At 41.5% G+C, this 26,617-nt stretch overlaps 3 protein-coding genes across 3 annotated transcripts in view; 1 reads left to right on the top strand and 2 right to left on the bottom strand.

The window, feature by feature from the left end:
* LOC122420399 (zinc finger protein 737-like) overlaps positions 1-26,617 on the bottom strand; it is a 494,626-nt gene that overhangs the window by 77,614 nt on the left and 390,395 nt on the right. The window lies entirely within an intron of this gene.
* Positions 11,872-26,617, bottom strand: part of LOC122420486 (zinc finger protein 208-like) — a 48,144-nt gene continuing 33,398 nt past the window's right edge. Inside the window, 3 exon segments of the mRNA XM_043435610.1 lie at positions 11,872-12,388; positions 12,555-13,351; positions 21,914-21,918. Coding sequence (XP_043291545.1) covers positions 11,872-12,388; positions 12,555-13,351; positions 21,914-21,918 — 1,319 coding nt within the window.
* BLOC1S3 (biogenesis of lysosomal organelles complex 1 subunit 3) lies at positions 15,584-21,542 on the top strand. The gene is made up of 2 exons (XM_043436073.1): positions 15,584-15,594; positions 20,122-21,542. The coding sequence occupies exon 2, from the start codon at positions 20,130-20,132 to the stop codon at positions 20,730-20,732; it is 603 nt and encodes a 200-aa protein (XP_043292008.1). The 5' UTR covers positions 15,584-15,594; positions 20,122-20,129; the 3' UTR covers positions 20,733-21,542.

Below are 26,617 nucleotides of genomic sequence, written 5' to 3'. Positions count from 1 at the left end.
TATTTATGTTTATTAATAGCTTAAAATCTTTTTAGTTTTTCTCTAAGAAAAACTTTTTGTGAGAGGAAGTTAATGTTCAGTAATTAATGTTTTAAAATCTTACTTCATTTGGAAATGACCTAGTTGTTTAATAAACTTTTATTATTTAGTTTAGTATAACTCTAGAAACTTAAGTTACTCCAATCTTAAGCGATTGTTTTAGATTATAATAATAGATTATTCTATTAAAAATATAATTATTTTTAATAAAGCTTATCTAAAAGTTTTCATCTCATTTATGTATTTGTATATATATATATATATATATATAAAGAGTTACCTTTTTGTTGACAAGTTTAGCTTACCTTAAACCAAGGCATAATAAAAGTATCATATAATGTTATTGACTTAAGACATGTCTTAATTAGATTAACAAATAATTATATTTAAATTATATTTATATTTAAATAAACATATTTAATATTGAATATTTTTCAGTTCATGTGAAGCTGAATTTAAATAGAGCTTATTAACTTCATATTATCCAAAAACAAAGACATATATTGAAACATAGATAATTTTAGATAGATAGGCATAGTTCTCCATTTGAAATTTAAAATATCTTTCTTTTTTTATTTATTTATTTTGAGTTCCATCAATTTGTTAATGGCTGGAGTCCTAGATAGAGTGGGCTGTGTATCCAAGGACATGATAAGAGTTAACTTAAGGCTTTTTCTTAGGCCTATTTTTGTTTCTCAGGCAGAACTGGAGCTCTAAAAAAGTATTTTAACAAGTTAACCTTTTCCTAACTGCACGTGCAAGAAGAACCAGTTTTGCAATTTCAAAAAAGATTTTATTTTAATCAGCTTTCTCCAGAGTCTAAAGAACATCATGGCCATTCAGTGTCAAAAATATTATTTCTCCTTTTTGTAGCTATAGTATATTATTAATGATATATACATGAGGGAATTGCTGTCACATAGGAAGTAAAGCCTTGGCTACAAGATTTTGACAAATACTAGGACTGTTATGGAGAAGGCAATGGCACCCTATTTCAGTACTCTTGCCTGGAGAATCCCAAGGATGGGGGAGCCTGGTGGGCTGACATCTACGGGGTCGCATAGAGTCTGACACAACCGAAGTGACTTAGCAGCAGCAGTAGCAGGACTGTTAAGCATACCTTGAGGTAACAGAGTCTACTGAAATCTTTTATGAGGCCCGATATGATTAGGATAAGGGAGAGAGAAAGTGAATCTCTCCCGGTCTAAAGGGTGTAAAGGTATACTAAAAAAGCAATCTTGTGAATCAGTAATAATAATGTGCCATTCGTTCCTCACCTGGAGCACCAAAAAAAAGAAAAAAAGATAATGTGCCAATTTTGAGGAATAGTAATAGGTGATGGGATCTCTGGTTGTAATGCACACATAGGTTTCATAAAAGAATTAACTTTTCTAAAGTCTGTTAAGAGACACCATTTGTTAGATTTCCTTTTTATAACAAAAATAGGAGAGTTCCAAGAAGGGCAAGATTCCTCAATATGTTTCAATTTTAATTGTGTGTTTATAAGTTCTTTAGTAGCTTGTAATTTTTCTTTCACAAGGGGCCATTGCTTTGTCCAAATAGGCTCATAATTTTTCTCAGTTGTTTTAATAATTGTTTTGTTTGTTAAATGAGCAGTGGCCCCTAGGAAAAATGTGGAATGTATATCTGAGTTTGCCATTGCATAAGTAAGTCCTTTCCTATTAGATTAAGGGTGCATCTATCACATAAGGTCTTAATGTTGTAGGTTGGCCTTTTGGTCTATCATATGGGTAGATTCGAATATTTTGATAAGTTTCTTGAACTTTGGTTTGAGAAATTCCTGCAATTTGCAAGAGACCTTTTGTATAGGTCAGGATTTGGGCCATAAGTGTTTGGAAATAATAGTAATATTAGATTCAGTGCCAAGGAGACCAGAAAATCTTTTACCATTAATTTTGATATTTATATTTGGTAGGGCATATTCAAATACCAATGATGTCCATAAGGATTGTTTTTGACCTGTATTGCCAAATCTGCCTGTCCATACAATATTAGAGGAGTTAATAGAAATGTAAGGCAAAAGAAATAATCGAGCAATTTTGTCCCCCCTTTGGAATTGCCATAGAATCTGAGCTGACATCATAATTTGAATCTCTCCTTTATAATTTGAATCAATTATTCCAGGGTGAACAGTAATTCCTTTAGAAGCCAATTTAGATCAGCCAAGTAAAGGACTGAAGGTTTGTGGGGGCAGGGGTCCAAAAAGTCCAGTAGGTACTCTAGAAGGGACTGCTTAAGGGTAAAGGAAAAAATCATTTAGGGCTGGTATATTAATGGCAGCACTGCTGGACGTTGAGGGTTTGAGGGAAAAGATAGAATTTGCCCCTGGTTTTTGTTGTAGGGGACCTGGGGGGGTCCCCTGTTTGGAGTTTCCTGGAATAGGTTTTCCTTCAATATCAAATTTAAATTTACAATCTTTGGCCCAATGCATTCCTCTATGGTAGCAAGGGCGAATTCTTGGAGGTTTTTATTAGCCTTCTTAGGGCAGTCCCTTTTTAAATGGTTTTTATCCCCACATGTAAAGCATCCTTCATTTCCCTTTTTAAAAGGTAGTAGCCATTGTTTCAGCTAGTAGTTACATCTTTTGAGTTTTTGATCCTAGATTGTGACAAGCCTTCAAATAATCAGTAATAGTCCTAGTCTCACAAATTGCAGCTATAGCTCTTTGACATTTCTGATTTGCATTCTCTATTTTTTTTTTTTTTTTGATTTGCATTCTCTTAAACAAGTAATTTCTCTAGCTGTTTCTTGGTTTCTTCTCCGATTATAGTACAGGAAATAGCAGCTTCTAATCTAGCTAAAAAATTAGCATAACTTTCATTAGATTCCAACAAAGGAGAGACTTTTGGAGTTGCAACCGTTGGCAGAGGAGGGGCATTTGGAGCACCCAAGGAAGGGCTAGTAAGAAAACTTTGAGATATTTTGTATTGTTTTAATTGGGCCTTTTGTAGAGTTTTATCATTTAATTTATACTTATGTAATAAGTGTTCTGTCTGTTGCTGAATATTGGAAGGGCTAGAATGTACCTTGAAATGGCAGAATTACAGCTTTAATGAGAGCCCATAGGGGGCTAGAGATCAGTTGGACTATTTTTTCCTTGTTTGGCGGCTCATTTAACATTTTCTTTGACCCGGAGCCAAATTTCTAAAGCAAAACTGCATTTATCAGGGAACTAAGGATTATGTTCAACTACTGTTTGAAGGCAAGCCTCTATTCATTGGCGTGAAACCAGAAGTCCCTGAACTTTAAACAAATGGTGAAGTAAAGTAGAAAAATGATGGGGCTGGCCAGCCGTTTAACCCACGCCTTAGTACTTACCGACCTCAATAGGTCCCTGAGTCACTCCGCCCCATACGCCACGTATACCAGTGTCCCTGTTTCTTGGCGCCATTTGTTGTGGTCCTTTAATGGACCGGAACCTGGTGGTATGGAGTCGATGATAAGAAAGTAAAAGAGAGAAAGAGGATGATATTCCCTGGTTTACGCAGAGGACCAATAAAGCCCTTGACACAGGACTTGCATCGCTCATGAAGGTACCAGGCGCCCTCTCGAGGGGGTCTTAGAAGCCCGGGCAGAAAAGTGAGCACAACGGGTCTCCATGCTCCAGAGAGTCAGCCAGAAAAAGAGAGAGAGAGAGAGAGACAAAAAAAAAAAAAGACCCGGGAACCTAAGCTCTGATGGAGCAAAGGTGCTTTAATGATTTTTCTATGAGTATATATAGGCTGTGGTACAAGAAACTTCTTTCGGGAATGATAGAGATCAGAAAACCAAACGTAGAGCAACCGTTACCAAGGGAACAAGGGGTAATGTTAGTCACAAGGTCAGGAGACAATCCATATCTCAAGAAAGGGGAGCAAGACTAAGCAGTTTTGTCCTAAAGAGAATGTTTACTAAAGGAGATGCAAGCCTGCCTCACACAATGACCTCAGTTCCTGGGAGCAGCGTGCTGTTCCGCTTGAAGAGGGACAAAGGACTCATGAGAGACAGCACATAGGAATCCTCCCATCAAACATTCCCTGACACCGGGAAAAATATCAATAACCTCAGATATGCAGATGACACCATCCTTATGGCATAAAGTGAAGAGGAACTAAAAAGCCTCTTGATGAAAGTGAAAGAGGACAGTGAAAAGTTTGGCTTAAAACTCAACTTTCAGAAAACTAAGATCATGGCATCTGGTCACATCACCTCATGGGAAATAGATGGGGAAACAGTGGAAACAGTGTCAGACTTTATTTTTCGGGGCTCCCAAATCACTGCAGATGGTGATTGCAGCCATGAAATTAAAAGACGGTTACTCCTTGGAAGGAAAGTTATGACCAACCTAGATAGCATATTAAAAAGCAGACACATTACTTTGCCAACAAAGGTTCATCTAGTCAAGGCTATGGTTTTTCCAGTGGTCATGTATGGATGTGACAGTTGGGCTGTGAAGAAAGCTAAGCACCAAAGAATTAATGCTTTTGAACCGTGGTGTTGGAGAAGACGCGTGAGAGTCCCTTGGACTGCAAGGAGATCCAACCAGTCCATCCTAAAGGAGATCAGTCCTGGGTGTTCACTGGAAGGACTGACGCTGAAGTTGGAACTCCAGAACTTTGGCCACCTCATGTGAAGAGCTGACTAATTGGAAAAGACCCTGATGCTGGGAGGGATTGGGGCAGGAGGCGAAGGGGACGAGAGAGGATGAGATGGCTGGATGTCATCACTGACTCGATGGACACGAGTTTGGGTGGACTCTGGGAGTTAGTGATGGACAGGGAGGCCTGGTGTGGTGCGATTCATCGGATTGCAATGAGTCGGACATGACTAAGCGACTGAACTGATGACTTATTATCAGATAGATAATCCAAAAGGACCTACTAAATAGCACAGGGAAGTCTACTGAACCAAGTGAAAGATCCTACATGGGCAAAACCCTGAAAAGGAATAGATATAGGTCTATGTATAACTGAATCAAGTTCCTGTAAACCTAAAACAAACACAACAATGGAAATCAACCCTACTTCAATAGAAAATAAAAATTGAGTTAGCCAAAACAAACAGACAAAACAGGAAGCGGGAAAAAATGCTACTAACCTGTGGCCACTTTTGGTTACTGAAAAACACAGTCAATACTGAATACTCCAGGCTAGGGGTAAAGAAGGAAAAAAATCTGTCCTCAACAAATATCCTCAGGTAGGCCCTGGAAAAAGAATCAAAACAGAGCAGGCCACCAAGAGGCTACTCTTGAGAGGTCAGTTTTACATTTCTTAAAAATATATATATATATATATCGAAAAAGTTTCAACCTCCTGAAATCTTAGAAAAATGCAAATCAAAATTACAATGAGGTATCACTTCTCACTGATCAGAATGGCCTTTGTTAAAAAGTCTACAAACAGTAAAGTTTGGGGAGGCTGTGGAGAAAAGGGAACCCTCCTACACTGATGCTGGTAATGTAAACTGGGAACAGCCACCATGGTGTATGAGGGGCACGTTCCTTAAACAAAGGAAGAGAGAATGAAATTATGACAACTCCCTAACCCCATACAAAAAAAGGAACTTGAAATCAATTAAATATCTAAATGATGGGATGATTACTCTAAATCTCCTGAGGAAAATAAATGCTTTGATATAAATCACAGCAAGTTCTTTTTGGATCTACCACTTAGAGAAATGAAAAATAAAACAAAAGTCAACAAAATGGATCTCATTGACCTTTAGGAAACCCTAAAGGAAAGAAAAAGTCAACCCTCAGAGTGGGAAAAAAATGTAACAAACAAAGACCTACATGGACTTCATCTCCAAAACATGCAAACTGCTCATGCAGCTCAAACTCATATGGAACAGCTAAACAAGAGAAATTTTTTTGCCCAAAAGTCTGAATACAACTTATATGTTCTTTTAAAAAAGAATCCTTCTAAATTATATTTTTTAATTGTGTCTGTGCACACGTAGAAAGCAACTATTTTAGACTCTGGCATGGGTTCCAAGCCAGGAGATAAACACAGAAAATGGAAAAAATCATTCCTAAAAAGCTCTAATGAAAAATTAAAACGAATAAACATTTTTATCCCAGTTGAGAAATTTAGCATGTATTAACAAATTGCTTATATATATAGACAAGATATCAAGGCTGCAACCCTTTCTTTAAAACAAAAGTAATCTTACTTTATAAGTAAAGAAAAAAATTAAAAGTTGTAAAATATGCAAAGACTCACTGACATATCAACTAAACCTTTGTGATTAAATTATACCATGGTTCAAACACCCCTTGAAGGAAGTAGGCAAAAAACCTAGCAATTACTTTTTGCTAGAAGTAATCTGAAATATATGAACAAAGCATTTTCATAGATCTGGGATACCTGCTAATTATCTCCTTCTTACCAAATATATGTTCATTCAAGCATGTTATAGTATATCTTTTAGATAAAGTCATAGATGATTTTGATATAAAACTGATCAGAATGTAAAAATATAGGAGACCAAGGATTTTGCCTCCTATGGAGTTGAAGGAGCCAAAACAAGCTGAATTCTAACTACATATCTGGTTCATAAATGGCCATTGTGAATGGCACAGAGGTGAAACAGCCACGTAAGAAATCTTAGTTAAGATTGAACTTAAAGCATTATACAGATTTTACAGGTTTAATAGATTACAGATTTTACAGGCTTAATAGATTTGTAAACCTAGAAAAAACAGTCCTTTAGACTATTTATATACTATATATCTAACAGTTTTTTACTTTTCAATCTTGAATGAGCCATATAAATAATTTTAGATCAATAATAATGCTATCCAAAATTGTTTTGAATATTTGGTCAAATATTCAGGAAGTGGTAGAGCTTGGGATTTGCTTCAGTGGATCTGAGCTTGAGTTTCTCTAAAAAGAACAAAGGCAGCACACAGATAATTCTAATGGATGTTTTACCCAAATGAGGTAACTGGCAAAAATATCAGAAACAGAAAAAATGAATCATTTAATGTTAACATTTTCATGCACACATACATACACTACTTAGGAACTATATACATATTAAAAGTGATACAGAAAACCTATTCATGTCAATAAAATCAAGAATAGATTTCCCTGTTTAAATCTTATAATTTATTTCTGGTTGATTCTCTGTCTTTTTTAAACATGCTAGGGCAAAAACACATGACGATATGATATAAATTAGAGCTCTTGCTTCTGAACGTTTTATTCTTTAGAAAATCTCTATCACTAGTGTTGAGTGCTATTTTAGATTTAACAGAGTTGAACATATATTAGTAATAAGATTCTTGTAAATATTACAGAAAATACACAGATGTGAAAAGAATTCTATTTTGGGAATATGTTGTTCAGTTGCTCAGTCGGTCCGACTCTTTGCGACTCCATGGACTGCAGCACGGCAGGATTCAGTCTGTCACTGTTTCCATTGTTTCCCCATCTATTTGCCATGAAGTGATGGAACCGGATGCCATGATCTTCATTTTTTGAATGTTGAGTTTTAAGTCAGCTTTTTCACTCTCCTCTTTCACCTTCATCAAGAGTCTCTTTAATTCCTCTTTGCTTTCTATCATAAGGGTGGTGATACCTGCATATCTGAGTTTACTGATATTTCTCCCTGCAATTGCGATTCCAGCTTGTACTTCATCCAACCCGGCATTTCGCGTGATGTACTCTGCATATAAGTTAAATAAACAAGGTGACAATATACAGTCTTGATATACTCCCTTCCCAATTTTGAACCAGTCCATTGTTTCATGTCTGGTTCTAATTGTTGCTTCTTGACCTCCATACAGGTTTAGAAGGGGGCAGGTAAGATGATCTGATACTTCCGTCTCTTTAAGAATATTCCACAGTTTCTTGTAACCTACACAGTCAAAGACTTCAGTGTAGTCAGTGAAGTAGAAGTAGATGTTTTTCTGAAATTCTCTAGCTTTTCCTATGATCCAGTTGGTGTTGGCAGTTGGTTCCGTGGTTCCTTTTCTGCCTTTTCTAAACCCAGGCTGTGCACCTGGAAGTTCACATACTGTTGAAGCCTAACTTGAAGGATTTTGAGCATTTCTTTGCTAGCTTGTGAAATGAGTGCAATTGTGCAGTAGTTTGAATATGAGTGCTGAGTATATTAAAAATGGAAATAATCAGACCTGAGCTTAAGTAATGAAAACTCACAAAACTCAAGAACCCTACTAAACACAGGTGAGTGTTCATTTTTCCAAAGCAAACAGAGGAAAACACGGATTTCTCATTAACTGTGGCAGCTTATTCACACGCCTCACTAAATCGTTCAAAGATTTTTATTAAAGATAAAGAGAAAAAGTATGAACAGTTAGTGCTGGAATCTCAGAGAACCACCTGAACCAATGGAACATGAGGTGTAATGGGATAAATGTTAGCAGTGATCTGAATCTCTCCTGAAAAAATATCAGCTTTATGCAAATTCCACTTCATATATAATTTCCAATGTTCTGTATATTAAAAGTACAGTTCAGCATGAGTCCTTCCTGCCAATATAGAGAAGAGTGTCTCACATTTTTCTTCTCCATTTTCCCCCCAAACTTTCTGTAGAATTCTGAACCACTGAGCTAATTCTATTTATAAGGACATTTTCTTAATCCTTTTCTAAGTGTCTGAAGTTGCACCTGCATGTAAATTCATCACTAATTTCCCCCTACTTCTCTAAGATCCCAAGACTGAAGCACATCCCAATAGGATTCTCAGGACCTATGCCTCCCTGGGTTGATCTCACACAAAGGAAATGTTTTCACCAGATGAGAGTCATTAATTCATGTTGAGAATCTGTCATACTCCATAGAAAGCCAGGATACAGACAATGCAGAAAAGACTCTAGGACTAAGGGAGATGTAGTCTAAAGAGCCGGTCTTCACTACTATAAGAAAAAAAGGAAAAAATAAGTTGATAACAAATGCCCCAGGCAGAAATATTAGAAGCAGAGAAGTAAAGGTTTGCAGATTCTCAGTCCAGGAATTTCAGGAGGAAAAGCAGACACAGCCCCAGACCTGGGACAGGACATGTACCCGAGAAGCTGCCATTTCCTCTTCTTCCTCCTGCTCTGTCTTCTCTGGGGATGTTATGTTGCAAATTCACACCTGTGTCTTGAGATACGTTCAAAGGCATCCGGACAGCTCTTTAACCTGCAACCATCTCACCTAGACAGAAGGACCTTGAAAAGCTGAAAAGACCCACCTCTCCTGTTTTGTCTCAGGAAATATTCAGGAACAATCACTTCCTACCTGGAGACCAGCCTGTGAATTTACTTGTTGATTGTTCACTCCCCATAGAGAGCTCCTAACCCTCTGCTCACACAGACCATGTGAGCTGACTGACTTCCCCGGTCCAAATCCAGCTAGACCAATGCTGCTGCCTCTCCTCGGACTGAAGCCGGGCCTCAGCTCTCACAAATGGACCAGGAGCCACGTTCTTAAGCCGGGATCTCCCTCAGAATCCCCTGGAGCACTTCCTACACACCACACTGATGCCCCCACAGGACCAAGAGAACTCTGTGGGGAGGTTGCTTCCTGACACTGGTCACGTGACCCTGATGGGAAACAGATGGAAACCACTTGGCTAAGGATTCTTTCTGAATCATTTCAGTGAATACTAATCACTCAAGGCCAGGGCCCCACTCTAAGAAGCTACGAATCTGCAGGTCTGAGGCGCAGAAATGAGTCTTTACCAGGCTTCCCATGTGTTCTGATGTGTCTTCCCCAAGCCCACATTCAGACACCCAGAGCTCAAGCCCTCACACTCAGCACACCTGAGACCTCTCTGTAGGGGAGGATTTAGAATGGGAACTTCTGAGGGAGGTCAAGGCTAGAATCAGGCAGAGAAAGTTCCAGTACTTAGGGTTCAGGCCTTTCTAAGTGACCCTGGGTGAAGCGCTGTGGGCTCCTCAGGCTGAGTGTGGATGGGTCCATTCAAACCAGAGGAGCAGGATTCTGGTGAGCTCTGAGGGTGTCACTGAAGGGGGGCCTGTGCAGTAGACCCTGGGGTTCAGCAAGACTGCTGGTCTCAAGGAAGGGGGTGATCTAGGGCAGGTGCTCACAGGACTGGCTGGTGTGAGTTCAAGGACCTGCAGACTGCCTGCTCCCCAGACAGATGCTGAGTACAAAGGATGAGAACAAAGATGCTGAGAACAAAGGACAACTGAAGCAGGTGAGTTCATGACTCTGGGTCCTGAGAGAATTCACAGCAAGCTCTGAGTGAGGTCAAGGATAGAAGTGAGCAGAGAAAGAGGCAGTAATTGGGGTTCAGGTTTTTATAAGAGGCCCTGGGTGAAGTGCTGTGGGCTCCCCAGGCTGAGTGTGGATGGGTCCATTCAGACCAAAAGGACTAGGATTTTGGTGGCTCTGTGAGGGTGGCATTGAAGGGGAGCCTGTGAATAGGCCCTGGGGTTCAACAAGCCTGCTAGTCTTAAGGAAGGGGGTCTTCTGGTGCAAGTGCTCACAGCATTGGTTGGTGTGAGTTCAAGGACCTGCAGGCTGCCTGCTCCCCAGACAGATGCTGAGGCAGCAACAGCATGGAGCAGTTCAGGGGAGCTCTCAACAGTACTGTGTATGATCCTTCTTATTAGAACCGTCACAATGTCCCTGCAGTTTCAGAGAGAGGAGAAAGCACAAAGGAGAAATGATGGGAAATACATGATCAAATGATTTGAGGCTTAAGGGCAGTAAGGAAACTAACTGTTACAGATGCCATCCCACTGTGCTACCAAAGATTTCACTGTTATGTGCTCTTCCCTGCAACCTTAAATAAGATGGGAGAGGTTAATGGTGGAGGTAGGTTAACACTTCATTCATTCACACCAACTTTACCACAAGAAGCCATTCAGTTTTATTGATTAACATGTATGAACATCACACACAGTCAGAATAAAGCCTTTTATACTCCATTGTGTAACTTTGATTAAAAGACAGATTGCAAGCATAAACAATATTCATTCCTCTGATATAATGATCTGACAACTGTGATTTCTATGGTTACAAAATGGAGGCTAATCATTTAAGAAAGAAGACTTACAATAATTACAGGAATTTTCTGGGAAGGGTTTCCCATACATTTTAGGGTATCAGAGGTTATTTGAAATAGGTTAAACATTCATAATTTCTGCTGATATTATAAAACACATCAAGATTTCAGTGAACTGTCATTATATTAACATTTAAAAGCATAACTTAATAACTTACATCTTTAGTATGTGGAATTATTCCCTGAACACTTACATCATGGTGACCTACAGGGATGTGTGACATGAATGACAAACACCACCATTTAGATGTTTACTGTACATGTTACATTACTGTGTCCTTAATCTTCTAATGGAGAATACATATAAATGATTTCTCCCTAGATAGAAGGGCTTCTCTCATCTTTGAGGTACCAACTATCAACAACATAAGTTTGCATGCACACTAGAAATGAATCATACCTTGGAGTAAGTAGAGAGTTGAATTACATTCATTTTCAAATAATCACAAATCATGTCAGTATAAACAAGGATACATTGCTAATAATTGTACCTTTATAAACATCAACCTTTCATCTTGTGATCCACACTAACATATCAATTTTCTATCTGCTTTAACTGTTGATTACTATCTATAGTACTTCTCTTTAAGAGGAACTGCGGAAAACAGGATTGATGTAAAGTTTTCTAGTATGGATTTTCTGGTATTTATTTAGATTTCGATTTTCATTAAATCATTTTCTACACTTTTTTTTTCTTTTACATTTATACATCATTCCATATCTTTCTTATATAAATGGTCTCGTGTTTTCTGACATGTATGTTTAGGACAAACTTCTTCCATCACTTATTTCATTATGAGGATTTTTCTCCAGTATGTGCACTGAGATGCCTAGTGAGATGACTGCTATGCCTAAAGGCTTTTCCACATTCTTTACATTTATCAGGTTTCTCTCCAGTATGAATTCGCTGGTGTTTAGTAAGAGTTGAGGATAGACTAAAGGCTTTTCCACATTCTTTACATTTAAAAGGTTTCTCTCCAGTATGAATTAACTGATGTTGAGTAAAACCATAGCTCTGGCTAAAGGCTTTGCCACAATCATTGCATTTATAAGGCTTCTCTCCAGTATGAATTCGCTGGTGTTTGGTAAGAGTTGTGTTTCTATTAAATGCTTTTCCACATTCTTTACATTTATAAGGTTTCTCTCCAGTATGAATTCGCTGGTGTTTAGTAAGAGTTGAGGATTGACTAAAGGCTTTTCCACATTCTTTACATTTATAAGGTTTCTCTCCAGTATGAATTAACTGATGTTGAGTAAAGCCAAAGCGCTGGCTAAAGGCTTTGCCACAATCCTTACATTTATAAGGTTTCACTCCAGTATGAATCGCTGGTGTTGGAGTAAGGTATGAGGTTTGTATTGAGCTTCCCACATTCTTTACATTTATTAAGGGTCCTTCTCCAGTATTGAATCGCTGGTGTTGCAGTAAGACCATAGCGCCGGCTAAAGCTTGCCACAATCCTTATTTTATAAGGTTTCTCTCCAGTATGAATTCGCTGGTGTTTAGTAAGAGTTGAGGATTGGCTAAAGGCTTTTCCACATTCTTTACATTTAAAAGGTTTCTCTCCAGTATGAATTAACTGATGTTGAGTAAAACCATAGCTCTGGCTAAAGGCTTTGCCACAAACCTTGCATTTATAAGGCTTCTCTCCAGTATGAATTCGCTGGTGTTTAGTAAGAGTTGAGTTTTTATTAAATGCTTTTCCACATTCTTTACATTTATAAGGTTTCTCTCCAGTATGAATTCGCTGGTGTTTAGAAAGAGTTGAGGATTGACTAAAGGCTTTTCCACATTCTTTACATTTATAAGGTTTCTCTCCAGTATGAATTAACTGATGTTGAGTAAAGCCATAGCACTGGCTAAAAGCTTTGCCACAATCCTTACATTTATAAGGTTTCACTCCAGTATGAATTCGCTGGTGTTGAGTAAGATGTGAGTTTGTATTGAAGGCTTTCCCACATTCTTTACATTTATAAGGTCTCTCTCCAGTATGAATTCGCTGGTGTTGAGTAAGACCATAGCGCCGGCTAAAGGCTTTGCCACAATCCTTACATTTATAAGGTTTCTCTCCAGTATGAATTCGCTGGTGTCGAGTAAGATTTGAGTTCTGATTAAAGGCTTTGCCACACTTTGCACATTGATAAGGTTTCTCCCCAATGTGAATTTGCTGATGTTGACTAAGAGTTGAGAAATAGATAAACACTTTGCCACATTTGCTACATTTATAAGGTTTCCTGCCAGTATGGATTTGCTGATGTTGACTAAGATTTGAACTCTGATTAAAGGCTTTGGCACATCCTGTACACTTGAAAGGTTTGCTTCCTGAACGTGTCTTCCTGTGTTTACTTATATTAGATGAGTTACTGAAGACTTTCCCACATTTATTACACTTGTAATGTTTCTGTGGATTCTGAATTCTCTGCTGCTTAATCAGATTTGAAGACTGATTAGAAACTTTACCATATTCACTACAATTGTAAGTTTTCTCTCCACTATGAATACTCTTATTTAGAGAAAGATCTGATGCTTGATAAAAGATATTCTTACATTTACTACTTTTAGAATCCTTGTGTGAAGACTGAGCTCCCTGATGTTCCATAAAGTTTGAGTCTTGTTCAAAGTTATGCCCAGTTTCATTGCATGAAGAGACCTTCACTCCATCATGAATAATTGTGTAATTATTGGAGCTGGAGGTCTTAATTAAGGTCTGACTCATTTTCTTACACATGGAAAGTTCTTCCCTATTAACCATATCATGGGATGTATTGAACAATGTTGGTTGGATTACATCTCTTCCATTATCATCAACATTATACATCTTGGAATGGGGAGAAAATATCTGTTTCTGGAAAAATAATGTCTTCCTAATCACAGATCCTTCAAATTGATTATATTGTGAGTTTTTCCCATCATTTTTAGATTTCTCGTTTTCAGACATGTTGAAATATATGTTGAATCGAAGCCTATGCTCAGAGTGGTTTGAAGGAGTATGTACAGTAGAGACTGGAGGACCTTCCAAATTTTCCACATTTCCTTTCAGAGAACAAGTATGTTTCAAAAAACGATGTAAATTTTTTCTGAAAAACGTACACTTCTCAGCAGATGTTGAAGACTGAAATGAGGGTTTCCCCCAATTTGACTCAAGTAGCTCATTTCTTTCTACAGTAATGTCTGCATTATGTGTAACTGTCTCAATTTCTTTATGTCCATGTAAACATCCTCTCTGTCTTTCACACGCCCTTGTATGTTCTGAGTCTTTCATTAATTGCAAGTTTCTGAGGTGAAATCTTTCATATATTCCTAGGTTTGCTTTTGGGAACAAATCTTCTACCCTTGGTTTCTTTGGCATCAAATCCTGGGTGTCTTGAGGAGATATAGCTGAAAGATACCAAAGAAGTTGCCAGAGGATTAGGCAGACATGGACTTCATCTCTCTCCACAAATGCATCAAGCATACATCAGAAATGGAACACTTCTCACAGAGCCCAGCTGAACACTAGCAGAGGACCTTGGAAATCTAAAAGGACAAGAAAGATTCCTGCTGAGCTAGGTAGGGCAAAAGAAAGAAGAAAGAAAAAGAACAGGAAAGGAAATGGGATGGGGCCTGCAACCCTGGGGGGATCTGAAGAGGGGAGAGGTCTCCACCTCCGGGGAAGGCCCTCACTCGAGGAGCCCAGCTGGGACAGAAGGGGAGCCTCATCCTCTGTGGGAGGAGAACACGGCAGCAGTCAGAGGCAGCAGGACAGAGGAGACCTGCACACAGGGTACTGCCCCAGCCCTGCCCACCCAGCCTGAGAGGGTGTCCACCACTGCAGACAAGGGCTGGGTGCTGGGATGGGGGGTCTGGAGAGCAGACCCAGGCAGAGGACTGCTGTGGGCTGTGAGGAGACGTCCTGTGGGAATGGCAGGGAGGGAGGAGCTCTGCAAACAGGAATGCTTGGGGAGGAAGCCTGAACCACCATAGAGCAGAGCGCCATTGCTGAGTCATGCCCCAAGCGAAGACCCACCATTGTTTGTAGCCTCTCTCCCCCTGTGCTGGCCCTTCTGCACCAGGCATGAGGAAGGGCTCCATTAGGGTGGGTGCTCTCATGAACCCAGCTGTTGCCTCTTCCTCTGCGCCCCTCACTTCCAGGGTAGACTGGTGGACTCTGGGAAACCTCGGGAGCAGCAGCCTGTAGTTTATCCACATGCCCAGAGCGGGCTGAAGCACTGCTGAGCCCCAGGGTCTGGCAATTTAAGGAAGTAAAGCTGATATCTCCAGTGGAAGTTGCACAAACTCGTTTCTGTACCATCACAGCTGTCTTTGTAAACTCAGCACCTTTAGAACGTCTGAGTGGACAAGGACGGCTCCCCCAGTCACAGCAGGTGTAGCTGTAGCAGCTATAGACTTCGTGGGCTCCCACACTAGGGGGCAGGGCGAGGCCGGAGTCTGAGCTGCCCCCACAGCACCACAGCAGGTCCAGCTCCATGATGAATGCAATCCTGGGCCCTGACTTCAAGGATCTATGCTGGTGACCTGGTGAAAACAACATCTGAGAGGCACCAGGGCCATGTGCCAGGATACCCATGGTTGAGGTGGGGCCAAGGGCAGTGCCAACCAGGGTCACCCGAGACTCACCCAATGGGTGAAAGTGACACACAGAGCACATCCCAAGGGGAACATCCCCAGGGCAGCAATCCTCAGGGGCTTCTCTCCCGGGGGTGTGCTCCAATCCCACCTGCCTCCACACAGATCAGGATCACAGCGAAGAAACAGATCTGGGGGCTCTTTTCCACAAACCAGGGCACAAACCCACCACAGACAGGGCGGTGACAGCCACAGAGCGAAGGGGAAGTTCCCCTCAATATCCAGGGTAGGCTCGGGTCACAGAAACAGCAGTCAAAAGTCCATCAACGGGGTTAGGGCACAAACCTCTGGACCAACCTCACCCACCAGGGGACAGACACCAGGAACAACAGGAACTAGAATCCTGCAGCCTGCAGAACGGAGACCACAAACACAGAAGGTGTGACAAAATGAGAGGACAAAGAAGTGTCTTGTAGAGGAAGGAGCAAGATCAAAACCTGCTTAGATAAAAACTAAGTGAAGATGAGACAGGCAATCAAATGATTACTTTTTGCTTAAAGTCCTCTTAAATTGAGACACCAAACATTTTCACAAGGGCTAGGTGCCTACTAATCCTTTCATTTACTTCTTATCACCTGTGTTTTTATTTGAGAATGTTGTATTAGATGTTTGAATCTAAAAATCATAAATGATATGACACAGAACTAATGTCCTAGCAAGTGAGGAGGTATAAGACAGAGTCCAGGGAAGCTCAGGATGAACAAGATAAATTAACAAAGTAGTAGTTCTTAAGAAATTAAATAAGAAGTGAGACTTTAAAAATATGATGGATCTAAAAATAAAAAAAAATATGATGGAAACACATGGGACTCTACTCAGTACTCTTTGGAGACCTAACTGGGGAGGAAATCTAAAACAGAGTGGCTATATGTATGTATAATTGATAATGTTTTCTGTACAGCAGCAGAACTTTGTAAAACAGCTACACTCCACTAAGAATTTAATAAAAAGATTTCTATATTTTATCAAAAAATCTTACCATTTTGAAACAACCATTACAAATATGGAAAATGTTCTAAGTTCTATATGCCAATTTATTTTAAAATTTTTTGAGGTAATTGAATATATTAAAGTGTTTTACCATTCAGGAATTGGGACAAATACACTTAGGTATTTAACATGAGTTCGTATAAAGAGAAGAGAAACTTTAAAGTAACCATGAGACTTTCATTTTCCCATTTTAGGGAGGTTTTGCTTTATGCAGTGAAGACATTACTTAAGTTTGAAATGAATAAGGGCATATCTGCAGTTTCCAGTGGATTGGAAACTATAAATCAGAAAAACAAAACAAAACAAAAAAACAAACCTGTCCCAACTATTCCTAGGACTTTGGCAGTATGTCTATGACTCCACTTACACAGTTCTGTTTAAAGGTAGCAACAAACTTTAAAAGGAGTATCATATAGTCACTAAGAAGTGTGCACAGTTTTCCTAGGATCGCCAAGAAATGAAAGAGCAGCCAACTCATGCAGGTTGTCACAGGCCAAGAGGAGAATTTTAGTTCTCACTGTGAGTGAGAAAAGCAATCACTGGAGATGAATTCATGAATGATTCAAGAGACAGAATGGGGCAGGTGATAGCCATCTATGACAGCAACGGAAATAAACCCAGACTTCTCCAAAAGCATTTCCACTGAAGCAGATCTTCCCAAACCACATGATACAGGATGACTTCCTCACTGATCCTCACAGAATCAACCATACGTATATAGAGCCACTCTGTTTTAGATTTCCTTCCCAGGCAGGTCTCTCACTGTACCTCTCACCTGAGTCATCGGCTCCATCCATTCACACCTACCTGGGTATATGCCTGTTGTCTGCATTCTCCTTATATTCCTGAGATCCTTCATTTGCTCCAGAAAGGTGACCAAGTCTGGCTTAGAGACCACAAGACCTGTTCATCAGAGAAAGGAATATTTCTTGTGCTAGAGATTCATCAGTTACCAATCCAATATGTATTCAGGTGAGAAGAGAACACATGGGTGAATGTTAAAACAGCCCAGAGAATGATTCCCTAGATGCTCCCCCCCCCCCACCCAAATACTTTATTGAAAGTACCTATATAATGCTAACTAATACAAAATGTTAGGTCCTGAGATTCTGGTCAAGTGCCACTAAGGCAAAAGTAAGTAGTGGAAATGTGAAATTAAGAGAAGGTACAACTATTTGATACCACAGAACTTACACAATCACCACTGCCCTAGAAGGAGGCAGATTACATAAAGGAAGACAAAGGTTACAAGCATAATGGATCATCATAACGAAGCCTTTCTTTCTAAACTCACAGATACTCATTTCCACCTACAAAGCAGAGATCTCAAACAAATGTGCGGAGCAGAAACTTTCAGAAGACATTCTAGAAATGAAGGAACCAAAACCCTGAGGTTTAGATAAGCGATTCTGGAAGGCAGTCGTCCTCACCCAAGGAAGCCAGGTTCCTATAGTTCTCTACCATCACGTCCGTGTACAAGTCCCGCTGACCGAGGTCCAGGCATTCCCACTCCTCTTGAGTGAAGTCTATGGCCACATCCTGGAAGGTCAGCCGTCCCTGAAATACAAAGTACAGATGCCCTGGGGCCGTGGGAAGACTTCCTAATGTGACCCATAATGGAAACAGCAAGTTCAGAGACCTGGTTTTCCTTTAGACGAGTGGCTGCTATTACACAAGAATATAATTTTACACAGTAGTATTTTCTTTTTTGGGTGTTAATTCTAGAAAGTCTTGTAGGTCTTCATAGAACTATTTAACTTCAGCTTCTTCAGCATTACTGGTCGGGGCATAGACTTGGATTACCGTGATATAGAATGGTTTGCCTTGGAAATGAACAGTGATCATCCTGTCGTTTTTGAGATTGCATTCAAGTACTGCATTTCAGACTCTCTTGTGGACTATGATGGCTACTCCATTTCTTCTATGGGATTCCTGCCCACAGTAGTAGATATAATGGTCATCTGAGTTAAATTCACCCATTCCAGTCCATTTTAGTTTGCTGATTTCTGAAATGTCGATGTTCACTCTTGCCATCTCCTGTTTGATTGCTTCCAATTTACCTTGATTCATGGACCTAACGTTCCAGGTTCCTATGCAATATTGCTCTTGACAGCATCGGACCTTGCTTCCATCACCAGTCACATCCACAACTGGATGTTGTTTTTGCTTTGTCTCTGGCTCTTCATTCTTTCTGGAGTTATTTCTCCACTGATCTCCAGTAGCATATAGGGCACCTACCAACCTGGGGAGTTCATCTTTTTGCCATTTCATACTGTTCATGGGGTTCTCATGGCAGGAATACTGAAGTGTTTGGCCATTCCCTTCTCCAGTGGACTACATTTTGTCAGAACTCTCCACCAGATTTGGGTGGCCCTGCACAGCATGGCTCATAGTTTCATTAAGTTAGACAAGGCTGTGATCCATGTGATTAGATTGGTTAGTTTTCCATGATTGTGGTTTTCAACCTGTCTACCCTCTGATGGAGAAGGATAAGAGGCCTATGGGAGCTTCCTGATGGGATAGACAGACTGAGGGGGAAACTGGGTCTTGCTCTGGTGGGCAGGGCCATGCTCAGTTATTCTTGAATCCAATTTTCTCTTGATGGTTGGAGCTGTGTTCCCTCCCTGCTATTTACCTGGGTCAACCTATGGTTGGTTTCCCTGATGGCTCAGATGGTGAAGCATCTGCCTGCAGTGTGGGAGACCTGGGTTTGATCCCAGGGTTGGGCAGATCCCCTGGAGAAGGAAATGGCAACCTACTCCAGTACTCTTGCCTGGAAAACTCCATGGACAGAGGAGCCTGGTAGGCTATAGTCCATGGGGTCACAAAGAGTAGGACACGACTGAGTGACTTCACTCACTAAACTATGGTTGAGGTAATGAAGATAATGGTGACCTTCCTCAAAAGATCCCATGCATGTACTGCTAGTCTGTGCCCCCAACCCTGCAGCAGGCCACCACCAACCCTTCTAGAATTAACACCCCCCCCCCCCCCCCCCCGCCCCTCGTGCATCCTCCCCCGAGTCCAGTTGGACTGTTACCCTTTCTGTGATGGAGGCCCTGGTTCCCGAGCGGCTCAGAAACTCGTGTGCTTCCGAATCCGTCACAGGCTAAGAGGACAGTGCGGAGGGTGTGGCCTCTGCTAGGAAGCAAAATTGGGAAGAGTTTAGTTTAGGATTCCGGGACCTCGTGTCTCAAGAGTCTTGATCGAGCTGGTGGTCCTGTTTCCCCATCAGTACACTGAAGAGGCAGAGTCCAGTAGTTCCTACCATCATTAGGGATGATGGGCTCAGTTCGCAGAAACTGAGGCCCAGGCAGGCAGTGACCCCAAATTAAGATAGTGGAGGAGGTGAGAATCCAGAAACTGCGGCTTTTAACCACGGCAGGGCGCCCGCCTCTCATATCATCCTTTCCCGCGTCTTCTCCCTAGCTCGCGCCATGGAGTCTCAGAGTCGTCCGCGGAGGCCGCTGCGGAGGCCTGAGACTTTGGTTCAGGGGGAAGCGGCCGAGTCGGACTCGGATCTCTCTGCGTCCTCGTCGGAGGAGGAGGAGCTGTACCTGGGCCCCTCGGGCCCAACGCGCGGCCGCCCCACGGGACTGCGAGTGGCTGGGGAGGCCGCGGAGACCGACTCAGACCCGGAGCCGGAGCCGAAGGCCGCGCCGCGGGACCTGCCTCCGCTCGTGGTGCAGCGGGAGACGGCCGGGGAGGCCTGGGCGGAGGAGGAGGCTCCGGCGCCCGCCCCCGCGCGCTCGCTGCTGCAACTCCGGCTGGCTGAGAGCCAGGCGCGGCTGGACCACGACGTAGCGGCCGCGGTGAGCGGCGTGTACCGCCGCGCGGGCCGTGATGTGGCCGCCCTGGCCGGTAGGCTGGCGGCTGCCCAGGCAGCGGGATTAGCTGCAGCCCACAGCGTGCGTCTGGCGAGGGGGGACCTCTGCGCGCTGGCGGAGCGTCTGGACATCGTGGCCAGCTGCTGCCTGCTGCCTGACATCCGCGGTGTGCCGGGGACCGAGCCTGAACAAGACCCGGGACCGAGAGCCTAGCCATGACCCACTGTCTCCACTGACTGTGCCCTGGGGGTAGGCCTTGCGGCCTCTTGACCTGGCTCTCTGCTCTGTTTAGCCACCCACCCATCTTGCTGTCACCCTCAGGGATAACCTCGCCCCTGGATAATGCTGTGTGTGTTTCTGTGTGTATGTGTGTGTGTATGTGTGTGTGTGTAGCCCTGCTGGACCGTAGCATCTGGTTCCTCCCCCTGGGCTTGGCCTTTGCTTCCTGGTTCAGAGGTTGTGTCTGAAACTTGACTCCAGCTCCTGGGTACCTAGCTTCCCTTTGATCTATCTCCCTCTTAAGGGCTCATGGAGCCTCATCTTTCCTTTCTCTGCCTTCCTCAGTTTGGTTTCTGTTCACAGGGGCTGGACCTGATTTCTCCCCACGGTAGCCCCAGAATCCGGTTGAATGTCGATTCCCTGATATCTTCCTTTACTCTGTTTACTCCCTCGGCTCTATCTCTCCTCCTTGCCCCGCTTCTGGAATTTTGTCCCTCTAATCTGGACCCTTTTTCTACTCCCCAGGCTTGGCCTTCATTCCGTCTCCGCCTTCTGGTCCTTGCTTTGCCACCTCTTGGCTCCTTCTCCTTGGGCTTAGCGCTACCCTCTTGGCCTCATCTTGTTTCCTGGGTCCAGCTGTACCCTTAGTTTTGGTTCTGCTTCTTTCTGCTTCTCCCATTCTGTTTAAACTACCTGCTTATGTCTGGACTCCAGGGATCCCCTATGATTTTCTTCATCAGGTCCAAGATGAGGCTCCCTCCTGACCCAAGGAGGTTCCCCCCCCCCGGGGCGGAACAGAGAGGAGCGGGCGGCATTGCTTAGGGTAAGGACCGGGCCTGAGTGCCCTGAGGGCAATCGGGGGGACCTTTTGTGAGATTCCAACTTAAACTGTTGGAGAGCAAAAGAGAGAAAATTAACGGGCCCAAACACACTGCCGGCCGATCGCAGAACAAAGGGTCTGAGCAAGTCCAGGGAAGAGCTAGCCTGCGGCAGACCGGCCCAGCCCTGCTGGAGGCAGGAGGCAGGGGGGAGGGGAAAGGGGCAAACTCGGCCCCAGAGACGGCATCCCCTACCACACTGCAAACAGGCCTCCAGTTTCTAACCAAAGACTTCCTGAGATTCTGGATGGTCGACATCCGCTGGGAGGGTCTCAGCTAAACACAGGGTGCATGCACCCAACCTGCGCGGGTGGAAACTGAGGCTGGGGCCGCGGAGGGGAGAAGGCACACCACACCCAAGGAGAGGGGGCCCGTCAAGCTCCTGTCTGCCTGAGCTGCTCCGGCCGGGGAAGGCACAAAACGCAGGCGCAACTGAGTCCGCGCTTTTGTGGAACACCCAAAAACTGGAACCGCACACAACGCAGGGCACACTCCATATAGAGCAACAGGGAGCCTGAGCAGTGTAGACGGGGAAAACAGCCCCCCCACCCCGCAGCGTGACGGAACTAGCAAACCTGAACAAGAGACCACCTCCGCCCGCCTGTGTCAGGGCGGAAATTAGGCACTGAAGAGACCGGCAAACAGAAGCCAAATAAACAAAGGGAACCGCTTCAGAAGGGACCGGTGCAACAGATTAAAATCCCTGTAGGTAACACCGACTACACCGGAAGGGGCCTATAGATATCGAGAAGTGTAAGCTGGAACGAGGAGCTATCTGAAACTGAACCGAACCCACACTGACCGCAACAGCTCCAGAGAAATTCCTAGATATATTTTTACCTTTTTTTTTTTTAATTAAAAAAATTTTTTTTTCTTTTCTTTTCTATTTTTTTCTCTTTTATTTTCTTTTAAAATTCCCTATTACTCCCCCACTACTCCTTAACTTTCATTTTCATATATTTTTATGATTTTTTTAATTAGGAAAAAAATTTTTTTTCTTGTTTTTTTTTCTTTTTTTTCTTTTTCTCTTATTTTCTTTTAAAGTCCTCTATTACTCCTCTACTACTCCTTAATTTTCATTTTCATTTCACTATAACCTTGCAAAAAAAAAAAAGAGAAGCCCTATTTTTAAACCGCACTTCATATATATTTCTAAAATGTTTTGTGTTTTTGTTTTTAATATTGTATTTTTAAGAGTCTAACCTCTACTCTAGATTTTTAATCTTTGTTTTTCAGTATGTGATATAAATTTTGGACATTTAAGAATCTAATATTCAGTTCCCATTTTTATTCAGGAGTGTGTTGATTACTCTTTCCCACTTTTGACCCTCCATTTTCTATCTCAGAACACCTCTGTTTCCTCCTTTCCCCTTCTCTTCCCAATCCAATTCTGTGAATCTTTGTGGGTGTCTGGGCTATGGAGAACACTGTGGGATTAGACAACTGAGGATCTGTTGTCTCTCCTCTGAGTCCCCCTTTTTCTCCTCCTGCTCATCTTCATCTCCCTCCTCCCTCTCCTCTTCTTCATGTAACTCTGTGAAACTCTCTGGGTGTCCCTCATGGTGGAGAATCTTTTCACCACTAACCTAGAAGTTTTATTATCAGTGCTGTATAGTTGGAGTAGACTTGAGACTACTGGAAGAATAAAACTGAAATCCAGAGGCAGGAGACTTAAGCCCAAAACCTGAGAACACCAGAAAACTCCTGACTACATGGAACATTAAGTAATAAGAGACCATCCAAAAGCCTCCATACCTACACTGAAACCAACCACCACCCAAGAGCCAGTATGTTTCAGAGCAAGACATACCACGCATATTCTCCAGCAACGCAGGAACATAGCCCTGAGCGTCAACATACAGGCTGCCCAAAGTCACATCTAACACACAGACCCATCTCAAAACTCATTACTGGGCACTCCATTGCACTCCAGAGAGAAGAAATCCAGTTCCACGCACCAGAACACGGACACAAGCTTCCCTAACCAGGAAACCTTGACAAGCCAATCATCCAACCCCACCCACTGGGAGAAACCTCTACAATAAAAAGGAACCACACACCTCCAGAATACAGAAAGCCCACTCCAGACACAGCAATCTAAACAAGATGAAAAGGCAGAGAAATACCCAACAGGTAAAGGAACATGAAAAATGCCCACCAAGTCAAACAAAAGAGGAGGACATAGGGAATCTACCTGAAAAAGAATCTAGAATAATGATAATAAAAATGATCCAAAATCTTGAAAACAAAATGGAGTTACAGATAAACAGCCTGGAGACAAAGATTGAGAAGATGCAAGAAATGTTTAATAAGGACCTAGAAGAAATAAAAAAGAGTCAATTAAAAATGAATAATGCATAATGCAATAAATGAGATAAAAAAAACACTCTGGAGGGAACCAACAGTAGAATAACAGAGAAAGAAGATAGGACAAGTGAGGTAGAAGATAAAATGGTGGAAATAAATGAAGCAGAGAGGAAAAAAGAAAAGAGAATCAAGAGAAATGAGGACAACCTCAGGGACCTCTGGGACAATGTGAAATGCCCCAACATTCGAATCATAGGAGTCCCAGAAGAAGAAGACAAAAAGAAAGGCCATGAGAAAATACTCGAGGAGATAATAGCTGAAAACTTCCCTAAAATGGGGAAGGAAATAGGCACCCAAGTCCAAGAAACCCAGACAGTCCCAAACAGGATAAACCCAAGGCAAAACACCCCAAGACACATATTAATCAAATTAACAAAGATCAAACACAAAGAACAAATATTGAAAACAGTAAGGGAGAAACAACAAATAACACACAAGGGGATTCCCATAAGGATAACAGCTGATCTATCAATAGAAACCCTCCAGGCCAGAAGGGAATGGCAGGATATACTGAAAATAATGAAAGAGAATAACCTACAACCTAGATTACTGTACCCAGCAAGGATCTCATTCAGATATGAAGGAGAATTCAAAAGCTTTACAGACAAGCAAAAGCTGAGAGAATTCAGCACCACCAAACCACCTCTTCAACAAATGCTAAAGGATCTTCTCTAGACAGGAAACACAGAAAGGTTGTATAAACGTGAACCCAAAACAACAAAGTAAATGGCAACAGTAACATACCTATCAATAATTACCTTAAATGTAAATGGGTTGAATGCCCCAACAACAACAACAAAAAAAAAAGACTGGCTGAATGGGTACAAATGCAAGACCCCTATATGTGCTGTCTACAAGAGACCCACCTCAAAACAAGAGACACATACAGACTAAAAGTGAAGGGCTGGAAAAAAATATTTCACGCAAACGGAGACCAAAAGAAAGCAGGAGTCGCAATACTCATATCAGATAAAATAGACTTTCAAATAAAGGCTGTGAAAAGAGACAAAGAAGGACACTACATAATGACCAAAGGATCAATCGAAGAAGAAGATATAACAATTATAAATATATATGCACCCAACATAGGAGCACCAAAATATGTAAGGCAAACACTAACGAGTATGAAAGAGGAAATTAATAGTAACACAACAATAGTGGGAGACTTTAATACCCCACTCACAACTATGGATAGATCAACTAAACAGAAAATTAACAAGGAAACACAAACTTTAAAAGACACAATGGACCAGCTAGACCTAATTGATATCTATAGGACATTTCACCCCAAAACAATCAACTTCACCTTTTTCTCAAGTGCACACGGAACCTTCACCAGAATAGATCACATCCTGGGCCATAAATCTACTCTTGGTAAGTTCAAAAAATTTGAAATCATTCCAGTCATCTTTTCTGACCACAGTGCAGTAAGATTAGATCTTAATTACAGGAAAAAAAAATTGTTAAAAATTCAAACATATGGAGGCTAATAACAAGCTTCTGAATAACCAGCAAATCATAGAAGAAATAAAAAAAGAAATCAAAATATGCATAGAAACCAATGAAAATGAAAACACAACAACCCAAAACCTATGGGACACTGTAAAAGCAGTGCTAAGGGGAAGGTTCATAGCATTACAGGCTTACCTCAAGAAACAAGAAAAAAGTCAAATAAATAACCTAACTCTACACCTAAAGCAACTAGAGAAGGAAGAAATGAAGAACCCCAGGGTTAGTAGAAGGAAAAAAATATCTTAAAAATTAGGGCAGAAATAAATGCAAAAGAAACTAAAGAGACCATAGCAAAAATCAACAAAGCTAAAAGTTGGATTTTTGAAAAAAAAAAACAAAATTGACAAACTATTAGCAAGACTCATTAAGAAACAAAGGGAGAAGAACCAAATTAACAAAATTAGAAATGAAAATGGAGAGATCACAACAGACAACACTGAAATACAAAGGATCATAAGAGACTACTACCAGCAGGCTCTATGCCAATAAAATGGACAACTTGGTGAAAAGAACAAATTCTTAGAAAAAAGTTAACTTTCAAAACTGAACCAGGAAGAAATAGAATATCTAACAGACCCATCACAAGCGAAGGAAAATTCGAAACTGTAATTCAGAAATATTCCAGCAAACAAAAGCCCAGGACCAATGGGCTTCACAGCTGAAGCCAAAATTCTACCAAAAATTAGAGAAGAGCTCAACACCTATCTTACTCAAACCTTCCAGAAGAATTGCAGAAGAAGGTAAATTCAAACTCATTCTATAGGCCCACCAATCACCCTAATCCAAAACCAGACCAAAAGATGCCACAAAAAAAGAAAACTACAGGCCCAATATCACTGATGAACATAGAGCAAAAATCCTTAACCAAAATTCTAGCAAACCAGAATCCAAAACATTATTAAAAAATCATACACCAGACCAAAGGGGCTTTGTATCCCCAGGAATGCCAAAGGATCTTGATATCCAAAAATCAATCAATGTAATACACCACATTAACAAATTGAAAGATAAAAAAACCATTGATTATCTCAATAGATTCAGAGAAAGCCTTTGACAAAATTCAACACTCATTTATGATTAAAACTCTCCAAAAAGCAGGAATAGAAGGAACATACCTCAACA

This window comes from Cervus canadensis, chromosome 18, assembly GCF_019320065.1.
Source record: "Cervus canadensis isolate Bull #8, Minnesota chromosome 18, ASM1932006v1, whole genome shotgun sequence".
In the NCBI taxonomy this organism is placed as follows: Eukaryota; Metazoa; Chordata; class Mammalia; order Artiodactyla; family Cervidae; genus Cervus; species Cervus canadensis.
This window is presented reverse-complemented; position numbering and strand designations above follow the sequence as displayed.